The 14444-nt window shown below is 48.3% G+C and overlaps 1 protein-coding gene across 2 annotated transcripts in view; it reads right to left on the reverse strand.

Moving 5' to 3' along the window:
* INTS1 (integrator complex subunit 1) overlaps positions 1-14444 on the reverse strand; it is a 41347-nt gene that overhangs the window by 13303 nt on the left and 13600 nt on the right. For both annotated transcript variants that reach the window (XM_075899571.1, XM_075899572.1), the window contains exons 16-30: positions 12266-12362; positions 11794-11885; positions 11351-11411; positions 10754-10951; positions 10299-10428; positions 9816-9995; positions 9582-9731; positions 8101-8280; positions 7782-7886; positions 6139-6306; positions 5904-6015; positions 3271-3429; positions 1436-1582; positions 958-1056; positions 429-553 (exon numbers count right to left, since the gene is read on the reverse strand). In XM_075899571.1, the coding sequence (XP_075755686.1) occupies positions 429-553; positions 958-1056; positions 1436-1582; positions 3271-3429; positions 5904-6015; positions 6139-6306; positions 7782-7886; positions 8101-8280; positions 9582-9731; positions 9816-9995; positions 10299-10428; positions 10754-10951; positions 11351-11411; positions 11794-11885; positions 12266-12362 (2003 nt within the window). The remainder of the gene's footprint in view (positions 1-428; positions 554-957; positions 1057-1435; positions 1583-3270; positions 3430-5903; positions 6016-6138; positions 6307-7781; positions 7887-8100; positions 8281-9581; positions 9732-9815; positions 9996-10298; positions 10429-10753; positions 10952-11350; positions 11412-11793; positions 11886-12265; positions 12363-14444) is intronic.

Raw genomic sequence — 14444 nt, forward strand, 5'->3', positions numbered from 1 at the left:
CGGAGGTACAGGCAAGGCAATGTCTATATAGATCAAAGACTACGGATATAAATATTCTGCATTTACACAGCAACTATTGTTCAAGTATCCACAAGCACTTCACAAATATTTATGAGCTGAATTTCAAAGGTCAGCCCACACAGCTAGGGAAACCGAGACACAGAGAAGTTAACTGATTTGACCACAAAATTACTAATAATGGCAGAAGTGGGTCTCAGCCTCCCAAGATCTTTCCATCATTAATTCCAGGATCTTTAAAACAGCATGGCTCCCACCCCAAAAAGCTTATAACTCACTTACTTCAAGCACTGTGAAAGCAAGTGGTCAGAGTTAATCAAACAGGACTTGGGTCTGGAAAATTGCAGGGTTATAGAAGGGAACAGTTTCAGATGAACCTATTCTCCAAGTAAAAGATGCAGTAACAATACCTGAAGAAACAGGCCTGCCAGGTCATCCTCAGGACCCAGGACCCGGATCTGAGTCAAGGCCCGGATCCTGCTCTGTCCTTGTGGTGTCTCGGGACTAGTTTTTGGCCTTGGAGTGTCAGCACTGTCTGCAGAGAGATGAAAGAACCCGGTTAGGCAAGTGTCTCCAATCGGGATCCAAATGAAGAGATTTGCCCTAATGTTACAGACCCCAAAGCAAGAGACCTAAATAGCAGCTTTTTCTCCGTAGACCAAACAAGAGCTAAACAGCATGAGAAAAACAATGAGGTTAGAATTCGTAATACAATTCTTCAAAGAAACTAGAATTCCTCTCCTAGCCCAGGAGTGCAGACAGCGGAGTCCTAGTCTGGGCTGATGACCATTGGGGGCGAGCAGTGGGTTTGGAGGGGACTAAAGGATCACAAAGCAGTTCACACTTTAGAAAGATCAAATTGGGTCTGTGCCTGACAAAGGCTGAGCTGGAGGATTGGTCAGTTCTTTATGGTGCATGACTAGTTAAGCTGTGCAATACCTCGGCGTGTTGGCAGGGAGGTGGTGAGCAGGGAGTGGAAAGTCTGCCCCCCTGTAGCTCCTCTCTCATGCTGAACCTCTACGAGATGAGCCATGTAATCTGAAAAAGGACAAAACATGAAGCTGATTTTGAGATGCTCCCATTCTGCAGGGAACTTACACACCTTTCGCATTCTGAGTAAGCAGAGAAACCCCAGCAGCAACAAACTTTTTCTGATAGTCAGAAATCACCCCCAAACAATCCTCAGACTCATGAGCCATGCTAGAAAATGCTACCCTCTTGAGAAACACCCCCCAAGCCTATTCAAACAGGTCCTCATGGACAGCAACGGCTGCCAAGGTGGCCCTGATGGAGATCAGGTTGAGCTATCATGGATCCTCTAAGGAAGCTACACAATTATTTGAGATAACAAAGGAGGTTTTAAACAGCAGGTCTAAAAAGAGACAGATTTTTAGACAGCCTAATCTTAAGCTCTTACTCTTGTCCATGATGTTCTGCTCCAGTGTCTGAGGGTCGTGGGACACAGCCTGATCCAGGTACTGCAAGAGTTTACTCATACTAGAGACAGGGATCCCAAAGGACTGGACAAAAAGAAGCAATTGCTGCGGTTCCAGGTCCTGCAGTGCTGAAACACACACCCATATAGACATGGCTGGTCAGAATCTCCCAGGTCCGGAGTCACGCATGTATAAAAGGCATGCTCTTTAGCAGGTCTGTGTGGTTTAGACATACCATCACTGACACCTTTGCTAACATGGCTACTCAGGGCCTCAAGCCAACACTGACAGATGCTTACAGGTTTCTCTTTGCCCTGTACAGACGCGGCACGTATTTTCTTTCATACTGCATCCTCCAGTTAATTCACTTAGTGGTTAATTTGATCCTCCATTTAATGTGAACAAAACCTCAAGAACCAAATCATTTGTATTAAAAATAGCTGCCACCCTCTCTGTTGATAGCTGCAGGCAGGAATTATTGAATAATTCAATCACTGATTGAGAGAGCTGTCATTTAATTAGTAAGGAAGAGAAAACCTCTGAATGCAAAGAACAGCACTGAAGAGCTACATGATGCTAAAAGGTGCAGCTATAAGTTATTTTATTCAGGCACTGCTACTGACATTGTGAGCATCACCATGTGGTATGCAAGCTGTGATATGCACGCTCCCTAGTGGTCACATGTATAATATTTTCAATAGCTTAATCCAGCCAAAGGAATAGAAATGGATTTGCTTTAAGTAAAAGGAAGGCCTAATTCCACATCCCTTGCCCCTCTTAAAATAAATGGTAGGGCTCAGTAGTCAAGCTGGCAGTACAAATCCTAAATAGGTGTTAGATGCTGAACAGTTTCCTGGCTTGGTGCAAATGCCAAAACTGCAGTCAGTGCAAGACAAGTGTGGACAGAGTTCAGGGGTAAGCAGAAGGCACAATGCAAGCTATTCTAGGAGGCTTGATGGTGGAGTGGAGAGCTGCCTAAGAAGATTCCTCCCTCTGCTCTCCATTGAATGGGGCTGTTTATTCACCTTCCACTTGGATTAAACTGCATAGGCCTCATGATATCCAGTCCTAGCCCTTAAATACTTTATGCTCCTCTTCCCCTCTGAAGAGAAAGGCACTGTATATACACAACACAGACTAGCATGTATGGGGTAAGTGAAGACTTTACTTCAGTGATTTTCAACCTATTTACCATTGTGGACCATATATGCAGCTGTGTGTTGTGTGCAAAAGCGGCCCTAGACGAGCTGCTGGCAACTGGTGCCCTAGGCAAAATGCGTGATTGGCGCCCCTCACCTCCAAAGCCCTCAACGGCCGTTTATCTTGGCGCCCTAGGCAACCGCCTAGTTTGCCTGTATTGACAGGCCGCCACTGGTTGTGTGGGCTTCATCCACGCTACATACTACCTCTCTGGCCCTGATGATGTCACATGGGCTGCCGCTATGTGCTGATTGGGCCGCAAGTGGTCTGCAGGCTGAGAGTCACTGTAAGGTGCCCACTTGGACTAGCCCAAAGTCCCTAAAGCTCTGTTTGAGGGCAATGGAAGCAAACAGCCTAGTGAAGCAAGGCAAGAGGCCTGTGCTTGGTGCCTCCCTGCTGCAAAGAAAGAAATCCAAACGTGCTAACAACAGAAAGAACCTCCCCTCTATCCCTCCACTCACATCTTGGGACCCCAGCAGAGGTATCTACAGCACCTATGGGATGAAGACAACTGAGACCTCAAAAGGAGCTGGTCTAATTTTTCAATGCAGCATTTCCAAATCTTTCATTGGCATGGGCAATCCATCCCCCAGCACCACCCCTGGGCCCCACTCACCTGCATCCACTAGGCGAGGGACCTCAGAGCGGATCATGCGCAGCTTCAGCCAGTCAGGAAGCAGCAGGGCCTCCTCCGAAGTGTCAACAAGAAAGGCGGTGGGGAGGGGCTTCTTCTCTGGGAACCAAATGTCCAGCAAGGCGCTAAAGTCACCTTCCCCTGCGTATCAGAACAATTACAGAAGGTATCGCACATGCATACTATACGCACTGATATACCTCACTATACGCACTGATATACCTCACTATACGCACTGATATACCTCACCCTCCTCCGCATAAGCCAGGTCACTTCCTTGCTAAGAGGCCGCAAACACCTGCTCTGCTTCACCAATGAAATACGAGTTTAAATGAAAAGAGGGAATGTGAGCCATGAGCCAAATGGCCTGACTCTCACACCAGGGGAGAGAATTCCTATCAGTATCATTTCAAATTGGATGCTGCCCATAAAAACAAAGTTCAAACAATCTGCTGAACTAAAAAAAAAAAAAAAGGATTTTCAATGTTCTCAATAGCTTCTAGGATCTTGTGTATTATTTGTTGGGCATAGAAAAGGTGTTTAAATCAAACAAAGGAAAAAGTAACATGTGCATCAATTTGTAACTTCAGCAGTCTCGCACTATGTCCAGAAAACATGAATTTGTAAGCACTGTGCTCCCTGCCCCGTACTCTTCCTTCAGTGGTTGCTTCTCAGAACTGTCTAGTCTAGTATTTGGAATACAAACTAGCACCCTGGTAGGCACTCCAGTTACACCAAAGAGCAACACAGAGGAATACAGATACTCATGGTCCCAAAAGGGCTTATAGGCAAAGGGACCGGAACAGTGAGAGATGGTACACACTGGGACTTGAGCTCAGATAACTAGAGTCTTGCAAATCTGCAGATATTCACGAGTATCCGCATCCATAGATGGGAATGCAGATACCCTGGCTCATTTTTGCAGATACGGATACAAATTTTGTATCTAGAATCCTAAAAATCTGTGGATATCCGCAGATCATTTTTGCAGATGCAGATACCAGGTTGTATCAGTGCAGGGCTCTACAGATAACTTTCTAAGGCCCAAAGGGGAAGTTAGTTAATGGGGACTGAGTGCCTCCCCCCTTTCTGAGCCTTTGAAAATTCCCACAACATTTGGAATGGCTAAAAGAACCTAGATGGGAGGAAGAGAGTAAGGGGGAAATATGATAGACGCCTATAAAATCATGACTGGTGTGGAAAAAGTGAATAAGGACAATTTATTTACTTATTCCCACAATATAAGAACTAGGTATCACCAAATGAAATTAATAGGCAGCAGGTTTAAAACAAACAAAATGAAGTTTTTCTTTACTCAATGCACAGTCAACCTGTGGAACTCCTTGCCTGAGGATGTGGTGAAGGCTAGGACTTTAACAGGGTTCAAAAAAGAGCTAGATAGATTCATGGAGGTTAGGTCCACCAGTGGCTATTAGCCAGGTTGGGTATGGGTGGTGTCCCTGGTTTCTGTCTAGATATGGGTGGCAGGAGAGGGATCACGTAAGGATTACCTGTTGTGTTCCCTCCCTCTGGAGCATTTGGTATTGGCCACTGTCGGTAGACAGGATACTGGACTAGATGGACCATTGGTCTGACCCAGTATGGCCATTCTTATGTTCTAACTATAGACCATCATGGCTGGGATAACTGGCAGAGTGATGGGGAAGTGGAAAAAAACATGGAGGCACACTGCATTACACACCTGAGTCCACGCTCCTTGGTTTTACAGCAAGGAGTAACTAGAACAGATTAGAACTAGCTGATCTAGTAAAGATGTAAAAGCAGCATGCAGGATTTGAAGAGGTGTGTTTTGTTATGGCCTTTGATAGCTAGGAGCTGAAGACCCTGCAGAAGGTACCAATCAATGCCAGACATGCCTCACAAGAAGGCAGATCCCCAAGCATGGGGCAGAGGTCACATGCACGTTTAAATTACAGGTTGGACTTCCCACAAACGGGACTCCCTCATCCAGCAACATCTGGGGTCTGGCAGGACCATGGGTATTCCTAGATCAGGAAGTCCTGGCTGAGAGCCCCAGAGGCAAGAAGTCTAGCAGCTCAGAGCCCGGGTGGGCTGGGGTTGGGACCTGCACCAGATCCCTGGTAGTGCAGCAGTGTAGCCCCAGTAGCAGGGCCGGGGACATGGCAGCCGCAGCAGCCCCAATAACGGGACTGGGGCAGGAGATGCAGCAGCTGCGGCAGTCCCTATAGTGGGGTCGAGCCCAGAGATGCCGCAGTTGTGGCAACCCAAGTAGCAGAGCTGGGGCCAGGGAACTCCAATGTGGAAATCCAACCTGTAGTGTAAATGGTGGGTTGTCAATAATTTGTCTCTAATCCACCGTCTCAGGATTTCAGTAACTCAGACAGAGGGTAGGGGTCCATTTCAGAAGTGGGCGAGGTTTCGCAGCCTGCAATGCACAGTACGTCATACTAGATGATCACAATGGTTCCTTCTGACCTGAAAGCCTGTAAATCTAAATGGTCCGGCTTCCTGAGCAGTGCAAGATGTGGACTCAGCTGCTTCCTTCCGCAGGACGGTGGAGCCTGGAAGAAGTGGTTATGTCCCAGACTCAGAGCTGCAACTCGTGTGAACCAGTTTCAGTGCACATTACTAACCTTGAGGTGGTCCCAGCGTCAGCAGAATGACCATCGCGTGGACCACAAGGATGTGCATAGTGGCCGTTTCCCCACTAGTCCAGCGAAGAAACACCTGATCTTGGGACTCAGACTGTAGGAGGGGAAAGCAAAATGAACAACCATGAAAGACAGCACTGAAGTATGAAAGCTAGGAGCGAGAGGTGCAGACAGCTGGAGGGAAGAGGACCCAGAGAAAACCCAGGGAGATGCTTACCCAGCTGTACACTTCCTCCCCTTCTTTGCTCTGGCGCATGCGCTTAACGTAGCAAGAGAAGATGGAGAGCAGCGCAACCAGCACGGCCTCTGACTCAGCACAGTACGAGAGTTTGGAGAAGAGGTGAGACATGATAGTGGAGCGTTCCACTATGAGCCTGGCCACATCCTGGGGAGAAGAGATGCATGAAAAATCATCACTGCCTCATCCAGGCACTCCTGCTTCCCTCCACAGCCCCCTTCAGCACTGATTGCCGGAAAGACTATTGCCCACCTGTTCCTTTCCTGGATCAGTCCACTGGTCTCTCTTGCCACATGGGCCACGGGGATGTTTTGGATGGCACTGCAATCTTTGGGAGGTGTGCAACGCTGGAGCAAGTGTAGCACAAATCACCTTCCTAACTTAGCACTGACAATGCCCCTTCCACTATGGCAGGGGTGGGCAATAATTTTTTTGTCAGGGGCCACTTCGGAAATTTTTGAAGTGGCCCTGGGCCACACAGAAAGAGGTGGGGCCAATATACTTCCAGGTTCCCCACCGCCAGACAATGATTGGTCTGGGGGTGAGGAAATGCCTTTGCCCCTCCCGCCCCCCACGTTCCCATGCCCCTGGCATGGGAGTAGACCTCCTGCACTCCCCTGCACCTAGGCCAAATAGGATCTGGGGGCGGGGGAGCACACAAAGCCTCCTCCACCCTCCCCATGCCCTGCTAGCAGTGCACGGCACTCCAAAGTGCCACGTGCTCCTGGCAGGGCGGAAGGAGGCTTCGTGCGCTCCCCCGCCCCTAACTGGTCCCTAACTGGCCTCCGCGGGCCGGATCCACCCGCTTAGTGTGCCAGATCCAGCCCATGGAGGCCCTTTTGCCCACCCCTGCACTAAAATTCAGAACTCCAGCTTTGATTACTAAAAAATATGCCCAACTTGTCATGTTATTGTGCCTCACTCCCGACTTCCCAACATTTATTGTACACCTAGAGCTGCAGGGTTATGGCAAATGCTCTCCAGCTGGGTTCAGAGACTGCACACTCTATCTGTGCTGGGATTTTTTCTTTCTTGGAACCAATCTGTACTCTCCTAGCCACCATCCTATTGCAGGTGACTACTCACATCCCATCTCAGAACACCAATATGCAGCCTGACTTCCAATGTGAAACACAAGAGAGAAACAAGAGCCGCCCACATGTGGCTTGTAAACTCATTAACAGATGTCTAGCTTGTACAGTAAGTCTCTTGCTCAGTTACAACAGATCTCTAAGGGTACGTCTACACAGCAACATTATTTTGAAATAAGCAGCGTTATTTCTAAATAACTTAGTCTGTGTCTTCACAGCCGGCAACTGTTTCAAAATAATGTCAAAATGCTGTCAAGTTGGAGGACTTCTTACTCCGACTTCTGTAACCCTTATTGTACGAGGAGTACGGGAAGTCAGAAGAAGAATGTTCTGTTTTGAAATAAGTGCTGTGCAGACGCTCCCAATTTCCAAATAATCTACGCAATTGACATAGCTCAATTTGCATAGCTTATTTGAAGTTGAGCCCTGCTGTGTAGAAACACCCTGAGTTATGAGTGTGCAGTTGTTACAGTGCAGAGTGGTGTGAACAACAACAGTGTTTCCGTGGGATCCCTTAATCCCTTTTCTCACCAAAGAGAGGTCGTTGTGCTGTCCTTGATCCTCTATGGGGGCGTGCTGGGAAAGGTACACCAAATAAGCACTGATGGTCTGAGGATCAGTCTCCATGTGGATGGCCTGGAAAGAGGTTTTCCAGTTAGAGATAGTCAGACAATAGCAACAAGCACTAATAAATCAGGGAAAACTCCTTATCCCAATATATATATATTGAGCCAACATCCCTTGGGTTCAATTAAGCATCAATAGGGCAAAGAACATCCTGCCTTCACAGCAGGCCATGCCTATTCCAGCCCCCCACATCTAATTCCTCCAGCTGCTCCTAGTCACTTACCTGTTGCAAGGCAAGAGATGTAGTTGTCCTAACACTGTCAAACAGAGGCAGCCTAGGCAGGTCCCTTAGCAGCCACTGGTATCCCTGCAAGAGTTCAGAGTCACCAGAATCTTCCTCCATAGGGTGATCTTTTTCTTCTCCATCACGCAATCCCCCTTCTGACAGCACCAAGGACAGTCCCTGCAGGGAGACAGATGTACGATGGACAAAGCCCCATGTATGCAATGGAAGAAAGAACTGGATCAGCATTTTCATACTGAATCATAAACCAAGAATCCTCCAATAAAAACAGGCCTTTAAACTTAATCCACTAACAATCTGAAAAGTGGTGAGTATGCACCACAGAAAGAAACATGGACTATAGGTCACTGGGACTGGCCATCTGTGTTTTAGCAGCAGCCCAAAGAACTCTCTTTTTAACAGTTACCCCAGGGGAGTTCTCAGACTACGGCACAGAGTGTATCAACAGGAAACACAAGGGAGGAGAATCCCCCTCCTCTATCCTCCAGGTACCAAAAAGAGCAACAAAAATGATTAAAGGCCTAGAAAATATGACCTATGAGGGAAGACTGAAATAATTGAGCTTGTTTAGTTTGGAAAAGAAAAGACTAAGAGAGGACATGACAGCAACTTTCATGTACCTAAAACGGTGTTACAAAGAGGAAGGAGAAACATTATTCTCTTTAACCTCTGATGATAGGACAAGAAGCAATGGGTTTAAACAGCAGCAAGGGAGGGTTAGGTTGGACATTAGGAAAAACTTCCTGTCAGGGTGGTTAAGCACTGGCACCAATTGCTTAGGGAGGTTATGGAATCTCCATCATTGGCAGATAATGCCCATAAGGGCAGATAGACAGACATCTTTTGGGGATGATCTAGATGGTGCTTGGTCCTGCCAGGACAAGGGACTGGACTTGACCTCGAGGTCTCTTCCAGTTCTAGGATTCTAGGACTCTACATTCAGAGAGGTCTGCCGTCAACAGCATTTTCCCCATTTACATTCTATTGGGTTTACTCCTAGGACAACTGATGATGGTTACTCTGAGAACCCCAAGATCAGCAGTCTGTTTCTGAGTGCATAAATCTGCATCTTAAAACCAGCTTAGTTGGACATAATCACAGGACATAAAGAAAGAAAAGCCAGCTGTAGAACAGAGGTGGTGTCTTCACAGCCAAGAACAATGATTAACTTGATACATTTAAGGGGAGCCCTTGAGATAGGCCAATCTTTCTGGGTAGCCTACGATCCTAGAAGGTCAGAACTCTGCAGCCCTGCCCCAACAAAGGTGTTAGCAAAGTACAAATGTCATTTGTTACATCCAGAAAAATGGAAGAAGGTGTTTGCTATTAGCCAAGGGCAGCATGAAGAAAATGAGGAACAAGATCCATTAAAAAGCCCTCCTCAGCCCCAATGCTGTCTGAACCCATGGGAGCGTGAAACTGTCCATCATTCCGGCAAGACGGCTACTTTCTGTTCTTACCTTCATGGCCAGCACTCGGGAGGCCACCTGTGAGGAACTGAGACGTCGCAGGAAGTAGTCCAGCACCTCACATGTGGTCTGCTCATCAGCTCTGGGGCCCAAGAGCAAATCCTGCAGGCGTCCAAGCAGCTGCCTCTGCTTCTGCTGTCTCTAGTGAAAGAAGGTGTCCGTCCAATGAGATATCAGAACCAGGCCACTCAAATCTCTGAAACAACCAACCCAGGAGGCACTTACCTGGCGTTTCTTGGCACGCTGCTCTTTACTCTCTCCCTCCTCCTCTTCCTCACCCGAGGCAGATTCATCAGCAGCATCATGCAGCAAGAACTCACAAAGGCATTGCACTGGAAGAACATCCAAAGATCCCTCGCTGGACTGAACCAAGTCTGCTAGCCATGGCATTGATTGGGACGAGGCCTAGGAGCAGGACAGCTACAGTGAAAAGCTGCAAGAACCAGGATCTCCTGAATGTTTCCTATTTCACTGACTGGTGAGGGTCTCCCATTAGCTCTTGAGCAGCAGAAGACAGTCTCCTCAGAGGAGAGAAATAAGCCACTTTTCCTTGCATCTGACTCATCTCCTGCTCTCTTTCCTCCTTGGTCCCACAAACGCAAACTTCAGACCATCATATTACTGAGGTACCTTCCTGAGGCAGTTCCCATGCTTCCTCCAACCTAGAGAGAGGCCAATTCCAGTCTCCCAGATCTTCAGGAAACTCACCTGCCTCTGAATGATGTTGAGTAGAAAGTCTGGGTGGCGGCTGCGGCACAGAAGGTGTCCTAAGCGAAGGGACTGATTTAGGCTTTTCACCTGCTCCAGGACATGTGGTGGAGGTCTCCGTGGGGGGCCCCTGCCAGAGAAACAAGTAGCCTTACACTCAGCTAAATCCCACCCTCATGAAGATACCAACATGCACTGATTCATCAGTGCACAAAAACCACATGCATGGCAGAAAGGGGAAGGAAGCATTCTAAATGGAGAAGGAATGTCTCATTTGCCCTTCATGGCCACCGAATCCTCTCTCATCTCAGCCAGTCATCACTACCTGCCCTGCACCCAAATGAAAGTCTCTGCCTGGGGCTCTGTTCCTCCTTCAGCCTCATTTCTCCCTGCTTGGGGATGTCATGACTAGGGTGTGACCCTCTGACTGCACCAGAGAGACAAAGACTACTCACTGGGGGTCCAGACTGGTGAGCTGGGACAGCAAGAGGCTGCTGCTCTCTGTAATAGTCTGCTTCGTAGACGCAGCAGCCAGATGACCCTCAAATGCAAGAATCTCCTGCTTTTCCCGCTGGGATATTTGGAGCTCACGATTAATCATCTCTGTGCGGGTCTCCTCATCCGTCAGCGTGCAGGGGGGATAGGAGTAATTACTAGGAAGAAGAGGCACAAAATGATTTCACCTTCTGTGCTATGAATTCTGCATGGAGCAGAGTCAAAATGCCACAACATTCAACGGGAGAGCAAGAAAATATGAGCAGACACACCAAGTGTGCAAGAAAAGCTAAGCCCTTTCCAACGAGCTATGTCACATGCATATCTTGCTTCACGCAGTCTGGCTTCATGCCGATTAGTGACAGCTGAGGGACGTGCCCTCGCTCTTTCTAGCCACAGCTGCTGTCCAGCTGGTTTCCCTTCCATAAGCTTTGTGCCCTACCTCACCTCCCACTACTCCTCAGCCAGAGAAAGGAAAAAGCCATTAGGTGTCAACAGTTCAGAAATCCAGTCTCTTCAGGAGTGGGATGAAACTGGAAGAGCTGAATAATACTCACTTTGTCATGACCATTTCCATGAGCATCTTCAGGGTAGGATACTCCTCCCAGGCAGCCAACCCTGCAACCGGAGAGAAATGAGGAGTCAGGGGATGGGGCACCCAGTTGGGACATTTGACTAGATGTGCAGGGAGCATACCATGCTCCCTCCCCACCCTCTGCTCCAAGTGCAAGCCTGCTCCCCCACACACTCAATCAGAACAGGGGCATTTGCAACTGGTCGTCCCCCCTCCCATTCATACTATGCTCCACGTAGCATCTGGTCCAAATTCCTTTGAGACATCCCAACACCAAGAGCTCTGTTTACACAGCTCATATGTATCAGTGGGAAGCAGGCAACAACTACATACAGCCGTCCTCATGTGCATCTACTGCAGTCAGCAGAGCCCCCTCCTGAGATACACTCAGCTGTGCTGGTGCTCTAAGAACTGCTCATAACTCACCAATATTTTCAGGGTTGAATGCAGCCACTACAAGGAGGAGAGGCCAGGCTTTCCAATAGAGGGTAGAGATGGCGAGATTTGGAGGCTGATACCTGGAAAAGGCATTGACAGAACAAGTTATTTTTATTCAGAGTTGCTTGTTCTAACCATTAGACACACTGCTTCTCTGCTTAGTTTTCCATTGTTTGTAGTCAGCATTGTCAGAGCCCTGCAGATAGATCAGTGAATATCCTTCTCAAGCGAGTGTGCACGGAAACCTGGAAGGATCAGCAGCAAAAGGTCAGACCTTCTCCAGAGGGAAGCCCCTACCAAGCCCATTCACTGGGAATCAACTGCAGGTTTTAGATCACCTCTTCTCCCATGGATATCCCACCAGATCAAGAAATTATTACAAGCTAGGGAAGGGTGCTCGTACTCTTGGACATAAGGTAAACTCCTTTGCAAGTAGGAGTTTCACATCTACAAGTCTTACCCAGGGGGCAGCTGGATGTTCTCTGGATGATGGTAAGTACACAGATTTAAGACTGCATCAATCAGTTGGATTCTCTCCACCCTCAGGACCTCTACATCTAAAGTACGGAGAGAATAAACATACTATAGACATGGGTATTTTGCTCATAATTCTTGAAGAAACATGCTAATAAACTGTACTGAACGTCTAATCTCAAATTATTCTAGAAGTACAGACTTTGATGGTAATGTGACTTTAAGAATAATCATGATTTATAGAAAATCAGAAGCAACTCTATAAGGGTATGTCTACACTACAAAGTTAATTCGAACTAACGGACGTTAGTTCGAATTAACTTTGATAGGCGCTACACTAGCGCTCTGCTAGTTCGAACTTAATTCGAACTAGCGGAGCGCTTAGTTCGAACTAGGTAAACCTCATTGTACAAGGACTAAGCCTAGTTCGAACTTACTCGTTCGAATTAAGGGCTGTGTAGCCCCTTAATTCGAACTAGTGGGAGGCTAGCCCTCCCCAGCTTTCCCTGGTGGCCACTCTGGCCAACACCAGAGAAACTCTATTGCCCCCCTCCCAGCCCCGGACCCCTTAAAGGGGCAAGGGCTGGCTACAGTGCCCGTGCCAGGTGCAAGCCTGCCAGCACCCAGCCAGCAGACCCTGCACCTGACACGGCTCGAGCCACCCACCCGATGCCCCCCAGCCCTCCCCCTCTTCCTGGGACCAGACTGACGGCTCCCGGGAGCTTGCCCAGGACCGCAAGAGGCGGGCACCCGCCTGGTCAAGGGCAGACATCGTGGACCTTGTCCACGACCTCCGCACTAGGCACAGGAAAGCGGCCATCTAGGGCAGGAGAGCTGCCAGCCTGGCCACCCAGGAGCAGGTTTGCATGAAAATCAAGGTGGTCCACTGAGACCCCCGACCCTGAGCCCTGAGCTTACAATGGCCGTACTGGGTCAGAACAAAGGTCCATCTAGCCCAGTAGCCTGTCTGCCAACAGTGGCCAACCCTAGGGACCCTGGAGGGGATGGACCGAAGACAGTGACCAAGCCATTTGTCTCGTGCCATCCCTCTCCAGCCTTCCACAAACTTTGGGCAGGGACACCACTCCTACCCCCTGGCGAATACCACTCCATGGACCCAACCTCCATTAATTGATCTCACTTCTCTTTAAACTCAGTTCTAGTTCTAGCCTTCACAGCCTCCTGCAGCAAGGAGTTCCACAGGTTGACTATTTGCTTTGTTAAGAAGAACTTTCTGTTATTAGTTTGAAGCCTGCTACCCATTCCTTTCCTTTGGTGTCCTCTAGTCCTTCAATTATGGGAACTAATGAAGAACTTTTCTGTATGCACCCTCTCCACCCCACTCATGCTTTTATAGACCTCTATCATATCCCCCCTCCATCTCCTCTTTTCTAAGCTGAAAAGTCCCAGTCTCTTTAGCCTCTCTTCATATGGGACCTGTTCCAAACCCCTCATCATTGTAGTTGCCCTTCCCTCTCCCACCCTCTCTCTTCCCCTCTCCCACCTCCTTTTCCCAGTCTCCCCCAGTTTCTATTTTTGAACACAATTGTCCTTTATTTTGTACATCAGAAAGGGGGGCTAGGGAGGGGTAAGTGGAAGGAGGTGAGGGAGGAATGGGGTACGAGCCCCCGATGGGGAGGACTGGGCTGGCTCTGTGGGCTTCTGGGGGTGGAACCTCTCCTGCAGCCCCCCAATTGCCCCCTCTCCCCAGATGGCAGCCTGCGGCAAGTGCAGCCGGGGCACCCCTGAGAACTGTGTGTCCGGGGTGGGGGTCGGATCCCTTTAAGCAGAGCCCTCGGCTAGCCTGAGACAGCAGCTCCACGCTCTAAGTCCTAATCTGATGCCCTGCCAGCACTGCTTCCGGCCATCCTTAACCCCGGTTCAGGGTCCACTCTGTGTGGACATGCTAGTTCGAATTAGCAAAACACTAATTCGAACTAGTTTTTTAGTCTGGATGCGTTAGTTCGAATTAGCTTAGTTCGAATTAACTAATTCGAACTAAGTTAGTTCGAATTAGCGCTGTAGTGTAGACATACCCTAATTGGGTGTATATTAGGGATGTATTTAGTTTAATCAACTAACCTCCAGTGGTTCTCAACCTTTTTTATAAAATATTCCTTTAAAAAAAAATTATAAGTATCCCCAGTACCTAAAGTTTTCAGACA

This window comes from Pelodiscus sinensis, chromosome 16 (assembly GCF_049634645.1).
Source record: "Pelodiscus sinensis isolate JC-2024 chromosome 16, ASM4963464v1, whole genome shotgun sequence".
Lineage (NCBI taxonomy): Eukaryota > Metazoa > Chordata > Testudines > Trionychidae > Pelodiscus > Pelodiscus sinensis.